The sequence below is a fragment of the Panicum hallii genome, chromosome 7 (genome assembly GCF_002211085.1).
Source record: "Panicum hallii strain FIL2 chromosome 7, PHallii_v3.1, whole genome shotgun sequence".
Lineage (NCBI taxonomy): Eukaryota > Viridiplantae > Streptophyta > Magnoliopsida > Poales > Poaceae > Panicum > Panicum hallii.
The window spans coordinates 44,778,686-44,794,262 of NC_038048.1; the positions used below are offsets into that span (position 1 = coordinate 44,778,686).

The 15,577-nt window shown below is 47.4% G+C and overlaps 4 protein-coding genes, 1 non-coding gene and 1 pseudogene across 5 annotated transcripts; 2 read left to right on the plus strand and 4 right to left on the minus strand.

Annotated features, from left to right (window-relative positions):
- Positions 1-663: 663 nt before the first annotated feature.
- On the minus strand, positions 664-2,207 carry LOC112900043 (CRIB domain-containing protein RIC10-like). The gene is made up of 4 exons (XM_025968759.1): positions 2,079-2,207; positions 1,845-1,945; positions 1,653-1,734; positions 664-1,000 (listed from the first exon to the last, which is right to left on the minus strand). Exons 1-4 carry the CDS (start codon positions 2,134-2,136, stop codon positions 801-803), a joined length of 441 nt encoding a protein of 146 aa, XP_025824544.1. The 5' UTR covers positions 2,137-2,207; the 3' UTR covers positions 664-800.
- A 535-nt stretch (positions 2,208-2,742) lies between these two features.
- On the minus strand, positions 2,743-2,963 carry LOC112901764. Its single transcript, XR_003230353.1, has one exon. It is a non-coding gene; the product is annotated as a small nucleolar RNA U3 (small nucleolar RNA).
- A 767-nt stretch (positions 2,964-3,730) lies between these two features.
- On the minus strand, positions 3,731-4,511 carry LOC112901169 (annotated as a pseudogene).
- A 177-nt stretch (positions 4,512-4,688) lies between these two features.
- LOC112901168 (APO protein 4, mitochondrial) lies at positions 4,689-7,720 on the minus strand. The gene is made up of 3 exons (XM_025970017.1): positions 7,288-7,720; positions 6,550-6,830; positions 4,689-6,037 (listed from the first exon to the last, which is right to left on the minus strand). Exons 2-3 carry the CDS (start codon positions 6,807-6,809, stop codon positions 5,311-5,313), a joined length of 987 nt encoding a protein of 328 aa, XP_025825802.1. The 5' UTR covers positions 6,810-6,830; positions 7,288-7,720; the 3' UTR covers positions 4,689-5,310.
- A 132-nt stretch (positions 7,721-7,852) lies between these two features.
- On the plus strand, positions 7,853-14,047 carry LOC112899135 (peroxidase 1). Its single transcript, XM_025967481.1, has 7 exons — positions 7,853-7,984; positions 8,896-9,028; positions 9,783-9,829; positions 9,894-12,321; positions 12,410-12,598; positions 12,877-13,045; positions 13,401-14,047. Exons 4-7 carry the CDS (start codon positions 12,031-12,033, stop codon positions 13,823-13,825), a joined length of 1,074 nt encoding a protein of 357 aa, XP_025823266.1. The 5' UTR covers positions 7,853-7,984; positions 8,896-9,028; positions 9,783-9,829; positions 9,894-12,030; the 3' UTR covers positions 13,826-14,047.
- Positions 14,048-14,911: 864 nt separating this feature from the next.
- On the plus strand, positions 14,912-15,544 carry LOC112900866 (NDR1/HIN1-like protein 10). The gene has a single exon (XM_025969653.1). The coding sequence runs from the start codon at positions 14,912-14,914 to the stop codon at positions 15,542-15,544; it is 633 nt and encodes a 210-aa protein (XP_025825438.1).
- The last annotated feature ends 33 nt before the right edge of the window (positions 15,545-15,577 follow it).

Consider the following 15,577-nt stretch of genomic DNA (forward strand, 5'->3'; position numbering starts at 1 on the left):
GCTGGTACCATACGGCGCGCTGGCACATGAGTATCCGACTGCCGCCGCACCCGTGGATGGTTTTGGAGCACCAATCCAGTTGCGAGATGTCTTGGCTCCGAGGCAAATTTTTAGTCCCTCCACAGCCCCGCACCCATCGAAAGCATAATTTTTAGCAAGTTGCTCGCCAATCTGCAAGTTTGGTAGGACAATGCGGAGGAACAATTCAAAATCGTCTCACGGGGACTCCATGAGACAAGGAGAAAATGGGGGGAATGAAAGGAGGATTGACAGTTGCTACTTGCTACGAGCACGAGAGTGGAACTCACTTGCGTGAGTTACAATCTTTCGCCGACGCCGGGCTGGAGTACGGCGCGACGGAAAGAGCTGCGGCGGCCGGCGGCGGTCTCCGCGGCGGCAGGGTGGGATTGTCTCAGCAAAAGATGGGCCGGGTTCGACAAACGGGATGTCCAACGCGGAAATGCACTTACTCGAGCCGGCGGGCCGTCAGATAGGACTCCAACGCGGCCCATAATAATAAGGCTTAGCGTTAGCGGGCCCTACATGGGCTGACTCTTCTTCTCTCCGGGCCTAAAAGGAAAGACCATGAACGAACTAGGCCCGTGAAACGACGATGAAATGCCCGGCCCAAGTCAACCAACAACAAACAGATCGTCGCGGAGAATTTCGTGCATTCATTCCATTTTCATCAGCAGTCCAATCTCAGTACAGTACCCATCTCTAGTTGACACAAAGTCGAGTCATGCAATCGTTGTGCCATTGCCATCACAACACTACGGAAGACCGCGACACGGCTTGGATCATTGCGTGCCATCTGCAGCAACGCCTACGGCAGCCTCAGCGGCTGCCGACGGTGGTGACGCCAGCTCGTCCATGGACGTCGGCGGGGTTGGCGATCCGTCCTCCGGCTTCTTCCCCCTGGGCTTCCCCGGACGCCTTGGAACGTCGGGGCAAGTAGTCGATTCCTGCCGGCCGGTCGTCTCTGAAACCGCGCCGAAATCTGCCAGACAGTCGCCACAGAAACGCGTGTCAGCGCATGGCAAGAACAGAGCGCGGGATCCTTGCTGATTCTGGAAGGGAGAAAACAAGATCAGTGTGTAATCTTGGAAGAAGCACTGTGCTCCGGTCTCTGCCGGTTGCCTGCCTGACCGCGGTCAGCGTCTGTCGTCTGGAACACCAACCACACGCCGACCAGTGGTTCGATCTCTTTGGAGAACCCCGGCATGAACGACACCAATTGAATGATTGACCGTGTCTCCATCACAAGGAAGCTTCAGATTTGCCTGTGTTGCCGTCTTATGAAGCAACAACTCGGATATGTTCAAGCGAAGTCTCTCCTATTGTTTGCATGAAGCCATGAACTAACAAAATCGTGTTACTTAATCAACATTTGTCTGCACGACCCAGTAGCAATTCAGAGATGCTGCTGGTAGTTCAGACTTCAGAAACCTGACGCAGCGTGCGTTTTTCTTACTAATTTGCATGTGCCCTGCGATTACAGATACGGGATCGACGAACCGACACAGAAACCGCCAAACACGGCGACATGAGGAAATCGCAGCGCATCAAACATGGAACCAGCATCAAACAGCTAGCGAAATGCTTTGTGTACTGAAGAAAGTGAAAAAATGCAGGACGATTGATCACCGTACCTTGAGAAGCCCAGGTGGTCTCTGTGGACGCAGCAAAGTTTCCCAAGGACGAGAAGTTGGGGGATGCCATGATGTCGTTCATCTGTGAGGATACGCGAAATAACGCAGAGAAGAAAAAAGATGAACTAACCAGACATTTGGACAATAAGTTATAGCAACGATTGGAGAAAAAAAAAATACAGGTGTGTTTACCCAGATTGGAGAGGCATTCCCCGCCGCGCTATCCCAGCCGATGTGCGCGACGTGCTTCACGTCCGTCGGATAACCGATCTCCATCTCGTGCTCCTTCACCACTGCAAGAAAGATATAATGCAGCAAACAGGCACTGAAGATACACGATGTGCAAGCAAACATGCGTCTGTCTTACGGTGTTCACCGTACGTGATCAATGTTCAGAATTCACATGTGAAGGAAGAATTCACTTACCGAATATCCGAGAGATGACCTTGAAGCCCTTGAAGAACCCTTTCACCTTGTACGCCATTGGAAGGAGACGTTGCACGGCGGCCTTCTCGGAAACAAGGAGGTAGGGGAGAGACGAGCAGTACGACGGGTTTCAAAGGCTTTTCTGGCCCTTGACAAAGAAGTAGTACCAACCTGGTTTTGTGATTGTGAAGAATGAAATATAATATCATCCCGTTCATAATGATGGATTGGTGGATATATTTCTGCAAAAAGAACGTTGATCAACATACCTCAGAGAGTTGTTGGCGATGTTGACATGTGTTTCTCCATGGTTCAGTTGATTCGACTGAAAGATTTGGAGTAAACCACCTCGTGGAATTCTGGTCTTATATATATTGATAGTTTTGGAGTAGGCAACAATTCTGTGGCTAGCAATAATTAAGAATGCTAATCTTATTTTGTAAGGCAGAATCATCGTAGAATCCTGTCAACTCCTCTTCCTTTGTGACTGGCACAGGTTACTGGATTTGTTGTTGACAGTTTTATGTAAAATCAAACACAATTTCCAAGTTATGTAAGGGTAGAAGCAAATTTTAGATTCACAATTTGTCAAAACGGGTCAGTTTGAAGCTACACGAGGCAGAAGTTTTAGTCGCAAGATAAAGAAAAAACAGCAAAAAAAAAGAGCCTGTCAGACAACCTGAGGGCCACCCCAGCCAAGCATGCCTGACCAGGAACGATCCTCTACAGCCGTAGATGGAGCCCATCAAGCTCCAATCCTAGCCGTTAATCACGCTCTAGCCCACAGGTCATGACTCATCAACCAGGCTTGAGTGCTTGCCTCCTTATTAGTCAAGGATGAAGCGGTACGATCCTATAGAACAGATCCTGTTCAAGTAAGGTCGTGCTGCATCCGCCGAGGCTCAGCATTATAAGCCGGGTTGAAATAGTCTGCGCTTCCGAGGTGGGACTATGTTTCACTAACCGTTTCGCCTGGGTTCAGCACTTCAGCTCACGGTACTTGCTCATGGGCCGCAGCCCACAGGGGTTTTCTTCTGTAACAGGCCTTGGCCTTTGGAGGCGAATCCCACACCACCCATCAGCAGAACGAGTTGTGCATTTCAGATGACGGGCTGCGCCTTTTAGGTTCAACACAAGTAAAAATATACATTGAGCACATGGCACAAGCACAAAGCAGAACGAGTTTTTGCATTGCACCGTATTTTCAGAAGTTTTTCCCTTGTTCATTGGCTTTGCTTGGAACCAAAAGAAAAGGGCAACGTTTGATCAGAATACGTGTGAACGTTTCTGCAATCAAGTAATGGCATGAATTCGAACAGAGGTGACAAGAAGCAACCAAACTATAACAAAAGTCTGCTTTATTAATCCCCAAAACGAACACGAGACCTTAACATGACTTAGAAGATGACATCTGCAATCCATATTACGACGGCACAAATCCACGGGACGACAGCCGAAGGGTAAGTTTGGATCCACCCCAAATGGCAAAATGGTAAATGGAAAAAATTTTGCTCCTATCACATCAGATATTTAGACGCTAATTAGAAGTATTAAATATAATTTAATTAAAAAACTAATTACATAGATAAGGACTAAATGACGAGACGAATCTATTAAGCCTAATTAATCCATAATTAGCAAAATTACGGTAGCATTTGCCCTTTTGCACTTTGGGTGTTTGGATCCAAAAGTGAAAAAAAAAGTGCAAAATAGCAAAAGTTTTACACTTTCTCTTTCTCTTTCCCATTCATCCAAACATGGCCTAACTAAAACGAGACGCAAATTACCAAACAGAGCATCCGACGACGACTAAATTGGAAACACGACCGAAACAGCTAGCGGCGGCTAGGCGCCGTGGATCTTGACGTTGGGCTTGCTGACCATGCCGGCCTTGACGAGGAACCCGGCGACGGCCTTGCGGTGGTCGCCCTGCAGCTGGATGACGCTGATGAGCTCCTCGTCCTCCACCACGATGCCGCTGCAGCAGAGGTCCCGCTTGAGGTCCCGGAGGATCTTGGCGTAGTTGTAGGCCGCGCTGAGCCCCTGCCCCGTGGTCAGCTGCTTGCGGCCGTTGCGCTGCTGCACGCGGAGGTGGAGCGCCGTCCCTGGGCGCGGCCGGCGCGTCGTCCTCGTCGGCGCGCTCGGCGTCGGCGAAGGGGTCGAACGAGGACAGCAGCTCGCCGAAGCCCGCCACCGGGCCGGGCATGAACTGATCCTCGGGCTCGGACTTCGCCTTCTGGTCCTGCTGGCCGGCGGGCTTCTTGGCGGCCGGGAGCGGGTACTTATCCTTGGACGGCGCGCGGGCCTTGCCGGTGCTCTTCCCCTTCTTGGGCGCCGCGGGCTTGGCCTTCACCTCATCCTCGTCCTCGTCGGAGTAGCTCGCCAACCCCCACCCCTCCAACGCGAGGGGGGCCTTGTCGTCGGACGGCGCCACGTCGCTGGTGGTCTCCAACTTGAACGACGACGGCGACACGGCATGAGTTTAACACATGTTAAATGCAGATCAAACCCATTCAGCTTTCTCGAGTAAAAAAAAATCATTCAGCTTTGCAGCTTTGGAATTCAGATGTCAGGCAGCCAATGTGACTGGCTGTAAGATAGAGCAGCTTGTAAGATAGAATGACTGCGACTTGTAAAATGTCGCAGCAGGGTATACATACAATACAGAATATGGCAAATTCTCTTATATGTTTACATGGCTTGCACATAACAAAATTGCCTGTAAGGCTAGCAGAGACAGGCAGAAAACTGAGTGAGGGAAAAAATTTCTAAGCTACGGCACTGCAGTGACACGAGCAAATATCAAGGCAATCCTCTTTGCAAAATGAAGATTACACAAAACAAGGTGAAGAATGACAACACAAGATGTTACTGCAGCTGAGTTGAGTAACTGAAGAGCAGACAGCAGACTATACCTCCATTCTAGAGAAACAAGTCTGGCAATGAAGTAATCCGTTCTAATATTTTACAACGCATAAACAATTTTACTTTGTTGTCTGCGGACCTTCAAATCAGTAGTTGTGTCTAGCACTGACCTTCCGAATTCATTCCTTTTGATAGTCGACCTTTTGAATTCTGATAACACTCGCACTGCTGGTCGTTACTGTTAACTGATGGCTTCTGCCAGAGCAATCTTCTGCACCCTTGAAATTTCCTTCTGTCTAATCTATACAGTTCCTTTATAACACCAAATAGACATCTAACTAGGCAATAAACTTCATAAGACATTGTCTCATTGAACAGGTGGTGCTAAGCCATGTGTCTTCATCATGCAATGGTATTTCGGGGGTACTCTTGCACCCACTTGCATGCAGAGTTCGATGACAGCAGGCGCATGGCCATAATAGTCCCTCCCACCATCGACAAGGACTGGTGGATCATGAGGCCGCTGATGCCACACAATCTTCTGAGGAACTAGGTCATCCACTCCAGCCTTCTTCCACTTGTGCATCCCTTTCCAGCCCTCAAACTTGAATACTCCACACATTCTGGCCTTGTGCCCTGATGGCCCGACATGCACTTCAGAGCAATGCTCACAAACTTTGGATGGGTACACCAAAAGGAGTTTCATGACACCAAATCTCAGGCTTTCCCATGCATCCAGTGTCCTCTGACCGATATATCTGAGTTGATCTGGCAAAATAGGAGCAGGTTGTTGGCTGTTGCCTCTGACTGCTGTAGATAGTTGTTCACTTCTGTATAAAATTTCATCAGGTATGTCTGCACCTGCCTGATGGCAGAGCTCGAGTACAGCTGGGACACGGGCAAAGTCAAACCTCTGGTCATGCTTTATCTCATCCTGAAACATTTCTTTCAGGTGGAAAGCCTGAGTAGGGACAAGGATGTCATTCAAATTGCCTGGACCCCATTTATGTGGTCGGTCCTTGGTCATACGCTTGAAACCATGGCATGTTTTCATCTCATGACCCGTCGCTCCAATGTGAACTTCAGGACAAAACCTTCAGCATAAATCAACACAGAAGGTGTTAAAAAGATTCTTAAAATGCAGAAATTTTCAGGGAAGGAATCAATAAACTGAGATCATGCGGACAAAATCTTGAGCACAAATCAACACTGGGATAAGGCATAACTACCATAGAATTGTTAACTTGGTATCGCAAGAATTGGATCAGACTACCTAAAACCGTGAAGATACACAACACCAACACTAACCTATGAATACAGTAGTATTTCTACTTAAGTTTCTTGTGCCATTTCTACATTTTTTTTCGGAGATTGCCTACTTTAAAAATGCTGTACTTCACAGAAAGCATTTTTAGCAAACCTATACTGCTGAAATTATTATCTTTCTGAGCTAAGACAAGAATATACTAATTTCACATTTCATTTTCTTTAGAGTTCTAGGGCCAACGCCCCTGCCTTATGAATCGCAAGACAAGAGCATTTCAGTTTACAGTGCAGGGGTGAACCAAGTCCAGCAATGAATAAGTTTTGTATTTCTTTCTCTTACTTGCATGAATGCACAGGAACAACGTTGAGCAGTGTGGAGACCCCCTCAGTGACAATCTCCCTAGCCCTGACCACCTCCTCTGCAACCGGGATCATCCGCTTGATTGGGTACTCCTTTGACCGGCTCTTAATCCTCTTGAGAATCATTGCCCGCAGCTGCTTCCAGTCCACCCTCGAAGACGAGTAGCGCCTCTGGTTCAGGGCCGAGCCGCACAGCTCCGAGCATATGTAGCTCCCGGCTCTTCGGCCCAGAGACGCCATTGTAGCACATGAACAGCAAGCCTACAAGTTCACAATTTGCATAAGCGGATGAAGCGAAGGCTGAAGAGTATTGGAATAAGATATGGAAAACAAGAAAGTGACGCGATCGAAGTTCCTTCCTTGAACGTCTGATTAGAACTAAGGCGCTGTTCGGATCCAAGGGCAAATGGCAAAAGGGCAAATGGTAAAATTTTTGCTCATATCACATCGGATGTTTGGACGCTAATTAGAAGTATTAAATATAGTTTAATTAAAAAACTAATTACATAGATGAGGACTAAATGACGAGACGAATTTATTAAGCCTAATTAATCCATAATTAATAAAATTACGGTAGCATTTGCCATTTTGCACTTTGAGGTGTTTGATCCAAAAGTGAAAAAAAAGTGCAAAAGAGCAAAAGTTTTGCACTTTCTCTTTCTCTTTCGATTGGATCCGAACAGGCCCTAAGAAACCCGACTGGATCAGAACAACTTACTGGTCGGGAAGGTCGATCTGGCGAGCCGCGCCTGTCCCCGAGCCTAGGCCGACGCCACTTGCGTGATGCAACCTGAAGCCGGCGTCTCTTCAGGGGAAGGATTTTGCTACCGGCGCCACATGCTCGCCGATAGCGCCAAGAGGAAACGTTTCCGCGTCGGCGTCGGAGAGCAGCCGGGGATATGCCGGCACCGGAACGCGGCGAAAGGCGGCGCTCGAGAGAGGGTGAAGCGCGCGGCGAGCGGATGGGGAGAGGGATGCTCGGGGGATGCGACGGCGAGGCCGGGCGCGCAGAGATGAGAGGGCGGGGGGCACGGCCGCGCCGGGAGCCGCCGTGCGGGGAAGGGAGGAGGAGCTGGGGAGCGGCGTGGGCGGCGTTCTCGCCTGCGGCTGCGGGAGCCCGAATTGGGCTTGGCCAGATAGGGATTTGGCGGGGCCGTGAGCGAGTTGGGTTGCTGTCTGTTGGTTTACTTGGGTCAAGTTAATTGGGCCAATTTCCCAGCTTCAGGTTTCCAGCCCAAACGTGTCACGAGCTTCTCTGATGATCGGGTATGGACGGCTGTGATCTGATCTGATCGTAACCCGACCGGAAGGGCTATACATATTGCGATCCACCTCACGGGCTCTCATCATCGATCGCAATCGCTTTCTGATTTCGCAGACGAAATCCCTCTTCCGCAGCAAATCGCCTCGTCAAGGTAACTAACCCCATCAAATCTCCAGTCAATTCATCGCCAAATCGAGAGGGTTTGGGCGGGTTTCGCGTCGCTCTCAAGGTTTCTCGCGATTGTTAGTCTCATCCTTTCAGTCGAATTAACGCTTGCTTCGTCGGATTCGTGGTTAGTTCTATCTATCGCGTTAGAGTTTTTAAGGCCGTGGTGAAAATTGTTTAGAATCTGTGGGCAAGCCTTAGGGTTTCAAGTTTCATCAGATCGCTCTTGGTTGCATAAAAAATCACTTGTGGTTTCAATCTGGTCCCTTCCCGCTAATTGGGCGAATAATGATCTAGGTATATTGTGAGTAGTTACTACTGCGAATTGTGCGGATAATCTAGGTGTATTCTGAGTTCTACATTCTGATTTGTTGATCTTGTCAATCACAATGCAAACTGGCGTATCAATCCAATAAGAACTGATTATTCGCTGCATCTTGATTCATATGAAGTCTACATTGATATAGATGCTCCTTGACTGATTAGTCCTTCAATTTTGTTAGTCTGGTTCTTAGTGATTATGTGTTCAATGGTTATATGTTGTTGGCTATATGCTTTTGTGAACAGCTAATATAAGGATTCATGTTTCTTTTCACTGTCTCTTCATATTGTATTATATATAAAAAAATCTCTTCATACTGTACTTGGACATGCACGAGTTTTAAGTTTTGTCCTTACAATTTATGAATCTGTTGAAATGATGGACTTAGATTCTTCTGTTGTGATTCTATATTTCATTCATAGGCGAAACTTGCTCTGTACCTACGTGAACCATAGCTCTCTTGTTGCTATTGTTATAGTTTGGGACAAGCTTATGCTTTGCCTACATACTATTGTACTCGTTTAGATTCAGATTTGAAATTGTGATGTTAATCCTATTCTTTGTTCTTATTGCAGATGCAGATCTTTGCTGGGAAGCAGCTTGAGGACGGCCGCACCCTTGCTGACTACAACATCCAAAAGGAGTCCACCCTCCACCTCGTCCTGCGCCTCCGCGGTGGCATGCAGATCTTTGTGAAGACCCTCACTGGTAAGACCATCACCCTGGAGGTCGAGTAATCCGACACCATTGACAATGTTAAAGCCAAGATCCAGGATAAGGAGGGCATCCCCCCGGACCAGCAGCGCCTTATCTTTGCTGGCAAGCAGCTTGAGGACGGCCGTACCCTTGCTGACTACAACATCCAGAAGGAGTCCACCCTCCACCTTGTTCTCCGCCTGCGTGGTGGTCTGTGAACAAGTTTTAGTGCAGCATTAGCTCGAGTGTCATAGTGCTATGGTCAAATTGGAGTTTCAGATGAGCTAAATGAGAACTTTAGGTCTTCGTGATAGTATGTCAGTACAAGGCCGTGTGAGCCTTTTGGATTGTGATCAGTCTTTTGACAAATATTATATTACTCAATGTTTGTTCTTAGTATCCACTGGTGATGCTATCTTTTTGTTTGCATGTGTTCTTGATGCTTGATTGAGTGCTGATTTGGTTTTGACGTTTTGGTCGTCTCATTTTCCCGGTACTTCCATCAACCTCAGCTGTTGATGTGCTGATTTGGTTTTGACGTTTTATTTACTTATTTTTATTCAAAAGGCACACAATTCCTTTACGAGATTCCATACAAAGTTGACTGCGATGCTACCTGCCATTTCACATTTGGAAGTTCTAAAAGCTTCTGGAACAGTGTGCTTGGCAATGTGGTGAACTTTGCCATGTCAAGTTGTGTTTTTGAGAGAACAGATTTTTATGGGATCACTTATTGATTTCTATGCTGCTTTATTTTGTGTTATAGAATGCACAATTGAAGATGGGATGTCTTGTGAGATTCACCCTTCAAAGGTATGGACATTCATGACCTGTTGTGCTCCTTGCTTAGTTTCCGTGCTAATTTAGAATCATTCAGATTCCCAAAAGGTACAACAGGTATATCTTACAAGCCTCTGCGTCTTATCTGAATGCTGATCACTCAATCATCTTCTCGGTTGAACAGTTTGTACATCATGTTAGTGTAAGTGCATTCTTCATTCTTGTGAATGCTAAATTTTCTTCTTATATTGACAGTTATGTTCCTTGTGTCTTGCATTGTTCCTGTTGTAGTTGTAAATTGTTAACCCCTGTCTCATAACCAGTCTGTGACCTTCCATGGAAATAACTGAACCTGCAGGTGTTAACAATTCGTGAAAATTTGTTATGGCACGAATTCTCTTGTACACACTAACTAGTGTTGAGTGAAGCAGTCATTTCAAGCCACGATAGGTCAACTGAACAAGTATGTATGATCTGTTAAGGGCTTAGACTCAGAAGCCATCACGTTTCAGTTACTCAACAAACAGTAGAATACATTGTTCAATTCATGTGCTAGTAATCACCAGACAGCTGATAGTTTCTTGACTTAATTTCACTTGTGATGGTTTAACCGCAAATCAAACTAAAGTTTGTTTAAAATATGGTGAACTTGCTTATATTTGTCAAAGATGACATTTCATCAGTAGAAGATGGTTGTATAGTCTGACTGATACACCAAGTTTGCCAATCATGACAGGGCATAACTTATGCATGATTTGTTACACAAGTCTCTATGCATTGTTAGTCTTTGGGCTTGAAGTAGTGGTGTCTATATAACATGCTCAATCTTTCTTGAGTTACATATACGTTTGACTAGACCTAAGCTTTTTTTCAAAGCAAAGCAGTATTTCTGTATACCAACTTGATAAGCTTAATGATCAAATAGCACTGATCTTATCCTGGCTCTCTCTGTTTTTTTTTACTTGGGTTTGCTCCTGTGAGATGAACACAATCAGCATGAACTTGAAATACGTTTTGCTCCATTTATTTGGAAAAAGAAAATATTTGTTCGTCAATGCATTTGTGTTCCAATATATTTTTGCTGATATATTGTTGTTTGGTTAGGAGTTGATAATCCAATAGACATATGTTCTTGGTATTCAGAATTGGAAGGATTCCTACTAGTAAAAAGTATCTGCCCATATTGAACAAATTAATTCCTTTAAACTAGTAAGGAGATAAAAGTTCCCTTTTTTATTTCCTCTCCCTTTGCGTGCATAATTTTATTCAAAACAAATAACGAAAGGATATAGTGAGAACCTAAAGTCTACTTTCCTTGAGCAAATCCATAAACTCGACCCACTGAAAAAAGGGTTCAGTGGATAAACGTATGCTTAAATTTCAGTACCTAAAGCTTCAACCATGTTCCAGTGTTTTTTCAACATATATGTATACATTAATAAGAGGAGCATGCGATCATTTATATGTTTGTGGAAAAGGTCCTGTGAGTCCCATAACCATCCTCCCCCCCCCCCCCCCCCCCCCATTTTGTGAAATGAATAATTTTTCCTATTTCCCACCTCTTGTACTAATATTTTTAAATATTTCATAACCATCAGAATACCGTTTTTCACTATGGAATTGGAGATCGGAATCAATCTACCCCCCCCCCCAACCACACACACACACACACAGAGAAAAAGAAAGAAAATCAAATATATTAAACTAGAAACACATATGGGATCACAGCTAGCAGCTTAGAGTTCAAGGCTTTGATGTGGCACTTTTTAGCAACACGTTGTACTCTGCATCATCTTGAGAGTGTTGATTACACAAGCGCACTGGCACGAAGAATCTCCACCCCAGAACTAACACTGTCGACGACGCATAATTTGTAACCGGTAAACTTGCATCCCTTCAGTTATGGGATTCATGTGCTTATTACTGAATGTAATATGCTCCACCTGATCCAAGACTTGCGCATATTGCTCAGGTCCTATGCATGAACACATGCCATAGGGCTCCTGAAATACCGATCCCTAGGCACATGACTAACTCCTGGGCCATATGCTGACTTCATCATATAAGAATAGAATGCAGCCTCAAGGGCATCTGGGCTTCTGGAGCCACTACACTAATACTGAAGAAAATGGCTGGCTCACTACCATTTATGTACAACCTAAGCAACTGAACTATAAAGCAGGCTGAAAGTTCAAGCTCACCTCAAAATCAGCAAGAATCTCTCATCAATCATCATGCCTAGTCGCTTTGCATCGTTGCACAGCATGGTTTTCAGACTCCTCTTTGGATTTGTCCTTCCTCTCTTCCTACAATCTTCATCGGTGCTATCCAATCCACTAGTATTAGGACTACAATCCACATCATCAGGGCTACCCAATCCATCAGGGCTGAGGGTTGGCTTCTACCGGTACACATGTCCGAATGCGGAGGCCATTGTTCGTGATGAAATGACCAAGACCATCTCTCAAGTCCCAAGCCTCGCTGGCCCGCTGCTCCGGATGCATTTCCACGACTGCTTTGTGAATGTTAGTGTGATCTTTTCAGTATGTTCTGGACTCTTTCAGCTGTGTTCAAAAGGTATGTGACTGAACGATTGAATGTGCTATGCTGCAGGGTTGTGATGGTTCTATTCTTCTGAATAGCCTAGGGGGGTTACCATCCGAGAAGGAGGCGATACCGAACCTCAGCCTGCGAGGCTTTGGCACGATCGATCGTGTCAAGGCGAAGCTGGAGCGGGCCTGCCCTGGAGTGGTGTCCTGTGCTGATATCCTGGCTTTGGTAGCAAGGGATGTCGTTGTATTGGTAAGAGCTTATACATTGTTTGTTGATCTTTGTTCATTAGTTCTTTTCTTTTAAGGGCAATCTGGTCCGTTAATTCTTCAAGTAGGAGAAAGTTCACCTATTTTTCTTAAGTGACTCCCCTATTTGGCTGTATTATGCTGATAATGACTTTCGCTAATTGAGTTTGATCATCTATTCATCTTCTTGCGAAAAGTGGTCAGTACTCAGTAGTCTTCCTTACTTCTGATAATGACTGAACTCAATCCAAGGTTCTTGTTCACCTCTTTCCTGTGCAACAGACGAAAGGGCCTCACTGGGATGTTCCAACTGGGCGGAGAGATGGGAGGAGATCGGTGAAGCAAGATGCCTTGGACAACCTCCCTCCGCCCTTCTTTGATGCCGGTCGGAACCTGTACCAGTTCTTCATCCCCAAGGGCCTTGACGCAAAGGATCAGGTGGTTCTGCTAGGTAATATCCTTAATTCGATGCAATGATCTTTAATAAAGAAAGGGACAACCTAGATGATTGGCACTGGTGCATCTATTCTGGTTTTATTTAAACCCCGTGCTGATCCCAACAAATCCATGGTAGTAGCGTTCTCCAATAAAGGTTACGTAGAGCAACTGTCAAGCAACTTGTTCATGAAAAAAAAAAAGGCAAAGTCAACAGATTCGGGAAACTGTAGCAGTGCAGCCTCAGATCTTGTTAAATTGTAATTGCAAAATGTATTTACCATGCTGTTCATATACTATGTTTCTCATGATCATGTTCATATATGCATGGTTACTGACTGAGACGCCTGTGTCTTGTTGATCCGCAACAGGGGGGCACACACTGGGGACCTCCCACTGCTCGGAATTCGCCGACCGGCTGCACAACTTCAACGGCACGATGATGCCAGACCCGTCCCTGGACAGGCGCTACGTCCCGCGGCTGAAGAGCAAGTGCAGAAGCCCCGGCGACACGACGACGCTGGTGGAGATGGACCCGGGCAGCTTCCGGACCTTCGACGCGAGCTACTACAGGCACGTCGCCAGGGGCAGGTCCCTCTTCACCTCCGACCAGACGCTCATGAACGACCCCTCCGCCAGGGCCTACGTCCGGCGGCAGGCCGCCGTGGCCGACGCCGGCGCCTACCCGGCCGAGTTTTTTGCCGACTTCGCGGCGTCCATGGTGAGGATGGGCGGCGTGCAGGTGCTCACCGGCGCGCAGGGGGAGGTCCGGAGGCACTGCGCGTTTGTGAACTAGGAGATGCGTGTACAGCCCTGGTCCGGTGATTCGTGTGCTGAATTGTGAGGAGGATTGTTTGATTAGTGGTTAATTTTACTGCATGCGTGTAGAAAGATTATTACCATGTTCAGTTTACAGGGTGTGAGTGCGTCACGTGTTCAGTTCATTTGTAATATTTTCATGACATCAAATAAGCAGCTTTTGGTTAATTCAGTGATGAAGTAATGACGTTTTGGTGCCTCTAACTTGTACTGCTCTAATTTAAGAAGTTGGTGTTTCGAAAGAACATCTTGAAAAACAGAATTTAGTGTCATGTTGCTGAGCCTCCGTTGTTGCAAGCTCGCACAGAGTTTTCTTTCTTTTTCTTTTTTTTTTACGAACGCACAATTAAACAGAGTGATGATCGGCTGCATGATGAATAGGATAGGATGAAATATGCTTTGTGGCCACTTGGCGAATAAAGTGCACATTGTGCAGTATAGATATGCAGTACTCATGAAGTGACCTTATCTAACGGATGAAGCATAAGAGGTCGTTAAGCTACCTCCACATGGTCATGGACCATCTCCATCTCCTCCGGTCAACTTGTCAATCTTACCTCGCACTCCTTCCAGCTGCACTTTCCAGCCTATGATCATTTGCGATCAAATCTAGTACTCTGCTCAACTAATTCATCAGCAGTTCATCATGGATTATCTTACATCCACTCCTAGTACTAAGAATGGATCAACCTTTTGTTAATCCCGAGGAACTACTGAATCAACTTGAAGTTACCAAAGCAATCAAACTTGTATTCTACTTGAGCCTTTTCACCACCTTTGTATCCTCCAACCGCAGCCGAAAGAGCCAAGAAAGTTGTCGAATATGCCCTACACCAACACACGAAGAAAACTACTCCACCTAGCCTAGCCGCCATGGCTTCCTCCTCGCCTTTTCTTCCCTCCGCTCTCGTCAAGGAATCACCACGTGAAAAAGAAACCGACCGAAACCGCAACAGAATGGCCAGTAACCTGTCACGTAAACTTGGACGATCAGGGATGCCCGTGTGCGTGCACGGCGGCTATACATACGCCGACAGATCAAGCAGAAGCTGTACACACCGCCATGCCGCCGGAAGCGTCCTCGTCGACGGGCTTCGCCGCCGGCCGCATCCGGCCGCTGCCGGTGGAGCGGCCGCACCTGACGCGGTGCACCAAGCTGCTGTGCTCGGCGTTCCTCACGCTCCTCCTCGTCGCCGGCGTGATCGTCTTCGTCGCCTACCTCGCCGTCCGCCCGCACCGGCCGCGGTTCCACGTGACGGCCTTCACGGCGTCCGGCATCCCGTCCGGCGTCGGGGCGGTGGTGCTTGAGGGGCAGCTCTCCGTCCGCAACCCGAACAGGGACATCGCCTACTTCTTCGACCGGTTCTACCTGTCGGTGGAGTACCGCGGCGCCGACGTGGCCAGGGACCGCCCCCTGACGGCGGCGCCGCTGTACCAGCCGCCCAAGACCACGTCGCCGCTGCAGTTCCAGGGCGTGGAGGTGTCGGCCGGCGAGGACATGGCCAAGGACGCGGCGGAGGGCGACGGCAGGGTGGAGATGACGGTGAGGGTGCGGTCGCGGATCCGCGCGCGGCTGGCGTTCTGGGGCAACCGGCACTGGCACCCGCTCAACGTCCGCTGCGAGGTGGCCGTGGGCCCCGACGGGCAGCTGCTGGCCGAGTACCTGCAGAAGCGCTGCAGCATAGACTTCTTCTAGGAGATCGACTAGAGTGGCGCCATTGCTACGAGC